Source organism: Microchirus variegatus, assembly GCF_963457635.1.
Source record: "Microchirus variegatus genome assembly, chromosome: 19".
Classification (NCBI taxonomy): Eukaryota; Metazoa; Chordata; class Actinopteri; order Pleuronectiformes; family Soleidae; genus Microchirus; species Microchirus variegatus.
Window position 1 is genome coordinate 16,117,475 of NC_139820.1, and position 9,282 is coordinate 16,126,756.

At 44.3% G+C, this 9,282-nt stretch overlaps 1 protein-coding gene across 1 annotated transcript; it reads left to right on the forward strand.

Moving 5' to 3' along the window:
- Positions 1-1,032: 1,032 nt before the first annotated feature.
- Positions 1,033-8,809, forward strand: ccdc120b (coiled-coil domain containing 120b; the record flags this gene model as incomplete). The annotated part of the gene is made up of 9 exons (XM_083905743.1): positions 1,033-1,081; positions 2,783-2,913; positions 4,969-5,070; positions 5,158-5,278; positions 5,398-5,457; positions 5,726-5,879; positions 5,984-6,085; positions 7,477-8,505; positions 8,713-8,809. 9 exons carry the CDS (start codon positions 1,033-1,035, stop codon positions 8,807-8,809), a joined length of 1,845 nt encoding a protein of 614 aa, XP_083761869.1.
- Positions 8,810-9,282: the final 473 nt, after the last annotated feature.

Genomic DNA, 9,282 nt, shown 5'->3' on the forward strand with positions numbered 1-9,282 from the left:
GGATTCATGTGATGAGTGGAAATCATACGTGCTTATTTTTGTGTGTAAAAGGCTCCTACCTGTCTATCAATGTGAGGTCAAGCATGCGTGAGTGGGTCAGTTCAGTAGGTCAGGAGACAAACCTTATATTTAATGTATGCCCTCACACACTTGGTTGTTGGTGTTTGTCTTACACCCCCACCCAGTGTTGAGTAAAATATCAAGTTTCTATTGGGTTGTATGGTTTGTTTATTCTAAAAGTACAGATGTTATCTATGTTATCTCTTATTTATTCCACCATTTTGCATGTGTTTCTGTGGCTCAGGTTCTGAGAGCTTTTGTGTTGGTGCCCTGATATGCTATTTTTTAAAACTGGTCCCAGAGTGGGAAAGGCTAAAATCCCCACCCATGCGTTTTGTTTTTACCTTGGAAAAAAAACGATGATGTCATAGTCCCAGCTCTCACTTATCTATGTTGTCATCGTCGTCGTCCTCTTGTGTTTGGAGGTAACTTTAAGGTAACTTTGATTTTCTTTGTTCTTCTTCATGTTGTCCCTGTTTCTGTGATTGCATTCATTGCCATGTTGAATAAAGCTTTATTTTAAAACAGTATGTATGCAGCACATAATGCCATATGCACACGCTCAACGTCTTCTGTGGTGTTGGTGGAAGATCATTGCCAAGTGTGTCTGAGAGTTTGACATCATTTCAAATAAAGGTTTTACAGAGCTTTTCATTGTGTGGAATACATCGATTGGAATAGCAGTTTGCAGAGGCATCTCTTAATGTCTTCCCTTTTTTTCTGCTTCAGGATTTGTCTCTAGTTATCTGAGCAGAGCCAACTCTGTCCTTCTGATGGAAACTGAACTGAATGACATGCAACATCTGACTCCAACAACACAGCTCATGGCTGAAACTACAAGGTGAGATTAGGAAACACACACAGAGTTTGTTGATGATGTGTCTCAGTAAGAATCTGACTTTATTTAAATGTCTTCATCAGGTGAGGGTGTGCTTGAGAGTGTGAGCTGTAAAGTCCCCAGAGTTACGTCACATGGAGGTCAAAGGACATCTGATCACATCAATGGGTCTGGGGGCTCCTGGTGAGTGTCCAAACGTTCACGCTCATGTCTGGACAAGCTTGAATTAGCGTGCCAGTGTTTTTCTAACACATTTGCCTTGAGGGAACAGCCGACTGAAAAATCTTCTGTCTGTGTGAAAACCTACTGTTATCACAGTTAATTCACGTATTCACTTCATCTTATTACCAGACCTCATACTGGTGAAAGAAAACGCCTCAGTTCTGTTCAGTGATTTGGCCTAAAATATATTTATATATTATTATATATATTATAAGTGGAGAAATCCCTTGTTTTTGTTGACGATAAATCTATGACCAAACAAAAATGTTTGGTCATTCATAATGTTTCAGTATCGTCTGCATCTTTTCTTTTTAATAGTAACTCCAAAAACATGTTTTTTCTTTTCTTTTAGAAGCTCAACATTTTTCAAAACAAAAAGTGACTTTTTATGTGTTAGATGGAGGGCTGTCACATTTTAAGGTCACCATTTGTCTCTCCTTTAACCCATTAAGGACTGAAGCACCTGGAAAAAATGTCTCTAAAACCTGAGCTTCAATGCCTACTAAATGACTGATTTCTCAGCCTCTGTAGCAGATATAGGAACACAATTCAAAAAGTATTTGAGAGGTCACACCTGTGGCTTTTCCGTTTATTTAGATACAAAAATGTAAAAGTAAAGTGAATAACTATTTTCAATTAAAAAAACAGTAAGAAAATAAAGTAATATCAACTTGTGTCAGTGCCTTGATTTAGTCCTGATGGAGTGAAGAACAAGAACAGCATGTAATGACTGTAACAGTCTGCTTCACATGTGACGGTGATGATGCTTACAGCGCTGTGGCATCTGCAGGTAAATCCACTGTCACCCCTGGTGCACGGCTGTAAACACTCCGTCGATTACGGTGGTATTTATCGTCATTATCGCCGACCTCGTCGTCTTCAAACATAATTATGTCTTAACCATAAATCCCGGTCGATTTGTTCGGCGCGTTCGAAATGATCAGCGATGACGTCATCGAAGACGAAACTCCTCAAAATCACTGCCTTCGGAAATCTCTGCGCTGTCAAAGTCCTCCATGTTCGCGCAAAGTAATTTTCAAAACAATGTCGCGAGGAACCCTTATACCCCCGAAAATTGACGTATCTGCTTTACCGGCGTCTATGAGAGAATAAAACGCACAGCCGCTCTCCCGGCGTCAATGGTAGAAGTGCCGCAATGCTTTCCCGCCGTCAGTGGGTTAAACGCAGATGGGTCAGCCATTTTTCGACTTTTCTAGTTTAGACGAGGACCAGTGGTTTTATGTTCATTTTATTATTCCCATTCCGATTGTCTCCATGGTGTCATGAGTGATCTGGTGCTGATAACACATAAGTCGAGATTGTGACATCATTACGATTAATGTTTGATTCGCGATTGTGATGGTGACACAGCACAGGACTTAGTGATCACATTAACAGTCGACTGAAGTCAGGACAGAGTGACAATGAGTGACCACAGACTGAAGGAAGCTAAATGGAACTCAGCCATCATTCATTTACTTATTTATGTGCTTTTCCTTCTGTGACCTGTCTGCTGTGACAAAAAGCCCATGGGGCACTGCAGGTTTCTGCTGAATTTGGTGGGCCATGTACTATAAGTGAGCATTAATGACTCAAAATAAAACAATGTTCATGTAATTGTGTGGCTCAAAATATTTGTGATTTCTGTTTTGCGATGTGTAGATGTTCAAGGCAGCCAGGAGAACAAGCTGCAGGCTGAGAGGATTGCAGTGCTACAAGAAAGGAAACAGGCCCTGGAGAATCTGCTCAACACCAGAGTGGGAGAGCTCAAACAAGTCTGTCTGCAGGAGGCGGTGAGCAGCTGTCTTCACACGACTGAAGCAGAACCTGCCATTAGAATGTGTTTATTGTAGAGCTGTCGATAGAAAGAACTAATTCATCACACAGTTCTCTAATTCATTTAAATGAATTAGTAATCAGTGGGTATTTCAGACGCCCACTGTTTAAATGTATCTTCCTGTTTAAACACAGAACTATGAATCCACCTCAGGATGTCCCGAAAACTCACACATTCACATTTGTCATGAAATGTGTGAGAGAGAACTAAAGCAGTCAGCAACGCAGGGTAGGAGTTCCAATGGAAGTCTGCGGGCAGCGGCCAGCTCCGCGCCCAGAGTGGTTCGTTTGCCACTTACTTTCCAGTCGTTGGTGATGCGGAGGAATTCCTCTGCTCAGGTCTCACAGTTACAAAGTTAGTCGTGCATCTAGTTTTTTGGCAGTCAAGGCAAAGGAATGCAACTTCCAGTCATTGTCAACCCCTCACCTCTCTCCATCTTCAGCTACTATCTCTGTCTCTCTGACTGACTGCAGAAAAGTTAAATAAATGTTGACTACGTTCAATTACTTTATTCCATTAATCTCGGATGTATTAATCACAACAATTAACACGGTAACTTTAACAGCTCTAGTTTATTGTGATAATCTGTCAGGCCACACAGTTGGCGTAGTGGTTAGCGCTCTTGCTTTTGCAGCAAGAAGACCCAGTTGGAGCAAGAGCCTTTCTGCATGGAGTTTGCATGTTCTCCCTGTGTGTCTGTGGGTTTCCTCCGGGTTCTCCAGCTTCCTCCCACAGTCCAAAACATGCAGATTTGGGGATTAGGTGAATTGGTCACTCCAAATTGACCGTAGGTGTGAGAGTGAATGGTTGTTTGTCTCTATATGTGGCCCTGTGATCACATGATGTTGCCGATTCACAAGCACTGGGACTGATATGACACTGTACAGTATATGTCTGACACCTCACCTATCGAGTCTGCCACTCAGAGCATCTTGATCGAATGAGCCAGCATCCAGTCAGCAACCTCTGACCCCCCCCCCACTGCCGGATGCAGGAGACTTCAACAGCTACCAGGAACTGCTGGAGGCCTCTGTCGGAGCCTGTTATGCGGCAGTACATCCACCAACCTAACCCCAGCGCTGTGGTTTTGCTCTGTCCTCTGCCCAGCGCCAATCCCCACCGGGCGCGTTACGGCAGTGCAGCACTGCCTTGTGAGCCAGCCGTATACAAGGAAGATCGCGCGATAATCCTGATTGTACGCAAGTTTGCGAGATCCTGCGATAAACTATGTATAAAGGAAACGACGACAACACAACACAGCTTATTATTATTTGCCGACGTGGAAGAACTATTGATCTGGGCATCTAAAAAGGATCTGTTATATACATATATATTGTATATGTGTTATAAATGATGTTGTGTTGTTCCACTTCCACAATCAGTCTCTCGTCGTCCATCGTGCGACGTCTCTGAGACCCTCTGATCAGTCCATCATGATGGACTAGCGAAATGTCCAGGGTGTACCCTGCCTATCGCCCTATGTCAGCTGATATAGGCACAGCACCCCTGGAGGATAAAGCGGTAGATAATGGATGGATGGATGGATTAATCTGTCCCACACGGTTGGTGGTTAGCTCTCTTGCCTTTGCAAGAAAACGCCTGTTTGAGCCCCGGCTGAGTTTGCATGTTCTCCCCGTCTGTGCATGGGTTTACTCTGGGTTCTCTGGTTTCTCCCCACAGTCCCAAAACATGCAATATGGGGATTAGGTAGTACCTTAGTACTGTACAGTATAGTGTGAACGTTATTTGATACCTCTATTGCAGAGGGTTAGTGTTAGCCCTAAACCTTCAGTTTTCACTTGAAAAAGGCTGTGTGATAGTGAGATAAAGCAGCAAGCATAAGATATTGTTGATTTAGGTGTTTTTTTAAGGTAAGTAGGTTTATAAGTTGCAGTTTTGTTTAAAACGCAGCCGTGTTTTCACTGTGATCGGGCCTCTGTGTCCTGAGTGACCCCTCACAGGCTTTTAGGAAGGATTTTAGTGATTGGAAGTGAATAAATGTGCTCTACAGGAGCTGACTGGGAAGCTGCCACATGCTTTCCCCCTGGAGACAGGAGTGAAACCACCACTGGTGCAGCGCAGAGCTGGCCTGACTCCCAACACCAAAGCTGAGGTAAGTAAACATGTTTAATATCAGCTGTGTTCACGGAGCAGTTGTACCGATGTGCATACTTACACGATGGCCTGTCCCTGGCTGCAGGATGAAGCTGCCCAAAGAAAGCAGATTAAAGCCATCTTCACTAGTGGTCTGTACAGACAAGCGGAATCAGACCGAAATGTCCCAAATAGCAAGAGGACAGTTCATCGGGGGTGTCACACAGGTATAATTACAATGAAGTAATAATACCTGATAAACAGTAAATGGATAAAAACCAAGCTACATTGTCAGTAATATGTTCTGTGTTGTGAAGTGATAACAGATATCATGTTTGTCTTTCAGAGGACACTGTCATATCAGAGAGTACAAGCTCCATGTCAGATTCAACATCCCATGACAATGGTGAGTCAAACATATGCACCTCACTGTGCCTCTTATGGATGTTCTTATCATCCATATTTAGAAGAGGCTACCAGCAAATAGTTGAGAGTTACTCACTACATACATTTTTCTGTATACTCACAAAGAGAGAGAACATGTAGTCGCATCTCATTTGCAGAGGACCATAACAGCACATTCATCAGGTTGTGCCTGCAAACACGGTGATTGTTTGTCGTCTGTGGTTGTGCTTTATTGAAAGATTATTTCTCTGTTTTTCTTCTCCCAAAAGAGTCGTCTCCCAGCGTGGCTGCTGATCAGCGCTCTCTGTCTCAGCCTCGGCTCACTGTGGGCAGCCCTGACAACAGAATCAGCAGGAAACTGTCTCCAGTAGAGATTTACTATGAGATGAGGACTCGCCGAAACTCCGTCACAAGCTCTGTTAGGTACTTAAAGTGACATGTTCTTCTGAATGCATGCTAATCATTATTTTTAAATATGAGTGACAGATCAGTTATACATCCGTGTTCTCTTGTGTTGCGTCTCAAAGCCCAACTCACTCTTTGCCAAGAAGTGTATCCAATGTTGAAGGTAGAAGTGTTCCAGCGACTCCTCTCTTGGCGCGAACTGCTCCAATCAGCGTTCATGTCAGGTGACTGTCACAGTGTTTTTGTATGATGAGCTCCCTCTCATCGTCATTACTGTGTGTTTTGGAAGATGCCATCAGTCACAGGAAGTAGTAGTAGTTGGTGTAATACATCACTACCATCAAGGGCTCAAATTCCTCATTTAATCTTACATCCTAAACAATTTTAAAAGGTTTTTTTTGTGATGGTTGTGACCAAAAAAAAAAGCTTTTTCAAAAAAAGTTGCAATGCAAAGAAATTGCATGACAGTTTTTTCCATATAACGTGTAATAGACTTGACAGAGAAATATATAATAATAGTACATATCTGCAACTTTGTTACGGCTACACCTGCAGTCTCAGTTTCATGACGTCATGTATGTCTTAAATGAAAAAGCTCTTAAAAGTCAAGATGAAAGCACATTGAGAAAAAATGATGTTGATATATTTAATGTTCATTGTAAATAGGATTAAAATAGTCTTGACTGCGCTTGAGTGTGTGTGTGTGTGTGTGTGTGTGTGTGTGTGTGTGTGTGTGTGTGTGTGTGTGTGTGTGTGTGTGTGTGTGTGTCTGTGTGTCTGTGTGTCTGTGTGTGTGTGTGTGTGTGCGCGCGCCACAGCAGTTAGATTATGGCATGTTTCCGCTTTGGTAAAGTACGGTATGGTTTTTCAACGGTGTTTTGACTGAGAATAGTGCCTTTACTTGGTACTGGTGCGCCGCCAACAAATAACGTCATCAAACTCCACACAACGGACAACAACAGAGGACATCCAGCAGCTCTTTTTTTCTGCTTGGTTTTTCTCAACAGAACGTCAAGCTTTGTATGGGAATACATTACGACTGTTGAAGAAACACAGATCACAAGGAAGTGGCACTTTTCCGTCACCCGATCACCTGACGATTGTGGGTCTAGCTCCGTCCGTACTGTACCTTTACTGTGGTGCCCCAGTGGTGTGTTTCCACCGCGTTAAATGCAACACATTCTGGTGTAAATGGTATTGTCCATTCTCAAATCCCACGTAGTGCTAACCCACCCTTTGAGAAAGTCTGATCAATGATGAATGATGAAACAGCCTCTGTCACAGTTTTTTATCCTTGCAGAAAACTAAGGCAGTTGGTCAAAGTTGCAGTTAATGGGCGGCAAAAATGCAGGGTTGTGCAGTGGTCATGGTAATTGGTAGTGTAGTGATCGCTGATTTATTGGATAGGACAATCAGTGTGATGGGGTAGACACACAGTAAATCACCGCAGGTGGCATCAAACCCTGGTTGCTTTTACCAAAAAAACCTTTGTGGCCTATGGGGCTCCAGCCCTAACAACTGGGCTGTCCAGCACACTTATGTTATTCCCTGTAAACTGCAGTTACATGGTTTTGACCTGTCCTAATATGACCTGTTGCTGTGCTCTCATCTGTAGGTCAGATGCATCGGGGGGCAACGGATTGAAGCAGTGGTCTGGCAGCCTGGATGTGCCATATATGATTCCACTAGCCCAGGATGGCTCGTCCTCTGAACGCCGAAGCTGCCCATACAGCTCCCGAGCCAGACGCAGTAACAGCTCAGAGGCCCTGCTGGACAGATCAAACCTCCCTGATGATCAGGCACCCAGGAACGGGATGCCCCCCAGAGGAGGGCCCTTCAAGAGCTCAGAGACACTCACTGATGGAAAACTGCGACACATTAATCTTGGCAGCCCTGAGAGACATGTGGATAGCTATGCAGAACAGGCCAAAATCCGTCTCTCCATGGGTGGCAGAGGTGCAGGTGGAGGTTACAATGAGCTATTAATGGACTATATCTGGGGAAAACACCAGAATTTGCAAGTGCAGCACCAACTGTACCAGTCTACAGGCAGGAGCTGGCAGGACATGTCTTCTCCTCGCTCCTCCACGGTGGCTCCTCAGGCAAATGGATTTTCTCATTCCCAGGTGCATCTTCCTAGCGCTGTACCTCCATATAGCCCCATGGTGCTGCGAGGGTCCCAGGCCGAACTGCGCAGAGTCAAAGTCACCAGAACCAAATCTTGTGGACCTTTTATACCTTTGCAGCAACAACTCCAGGATGCAATCCTATTTTCAGCATATGAGTCTCCCCTTCCTGCCTCTGGAACCACATCTTCCATCCCCAACCTGCACCCTTACCAGACTGAGGTGTCTGGCTCCTCTTTCAGTCACAGACCCCCACAGTTTTCTCTCCCAACCCCAGAGGACTCAACTAGAAGTCTGCATAAAGCCCTAGCCCTGGAGGGGCTGAGGGACTGGTACCTGAGGAACGCCCTTGGTTATCCACCTGCTGTCTCAAAGGGCCACGACACAGGGATCTCTCGCCTTTCACATCCTCACCCATTGGTGCATCAGGCCCAATCTGTTCAAGGTGAAGCAGCCAACCTCAAGAGGCCTCAGATGTCCCAGTCAGCCAGTTTCCACGGACTCCCATTGCATGGAAGGTCAGCACTTTTTATGTTTTGACTTTGTAAGAATACATTTACATACATTTAAAGAACACAATAATATGCAATAGTCATATAATATTATGCAAGTCTGGTGATTTGGTGTCGACACCCTTCCCTGAGCCAGAGAATTTCTCTCTCTTCAATTTCCGTCACTTTCTTAACATGATTCATATTTATACAATGTCACTGCCTTCTTCACAGGTCGATGGAGTTCTCTCTCTATCAGGAGACTCTTAATCCACAGACGCAAGAGGTGACCCCAAAGGAACCCAGTGCAGACCCTGGCACCCTCGTGTGATGCAGCAGAACACACACGACACTATCTTAACTCACTAATGCCCTTTTCACGCCTGGTATTAACATCTGTCCTCAGACAACCGATCACATCTGAACAGTGCTAAATACAACTGTTATTAAAAAATGTCCTGGACGCATCTCGTGTGACTTCCCCATACTGTATTCAAATTAGAGCTTAGATCGGGCCCAACAAATCCCATGCACGTTGTGTCCGAGCTCGGCCCGGTCCCGACACATTAACTGTAATTACGAGTCCGAGCCCGACTTAAACCCGACATTTTTTTTAATACGTGAGCTGTAAATGTACACGTACGTCCACGTCCTCCCCACAGCGGGAGCATGTTGTACCTGCTGCCACAGTCTAATTGACAACAATAACAGAGCCACTGAGATCCCTGAACGCATATGTTGCTAATGAGGATACGCTTCCTGGTTTTTAAATGATGCGTTCACAGCCGCAGGTTTTTACACCTT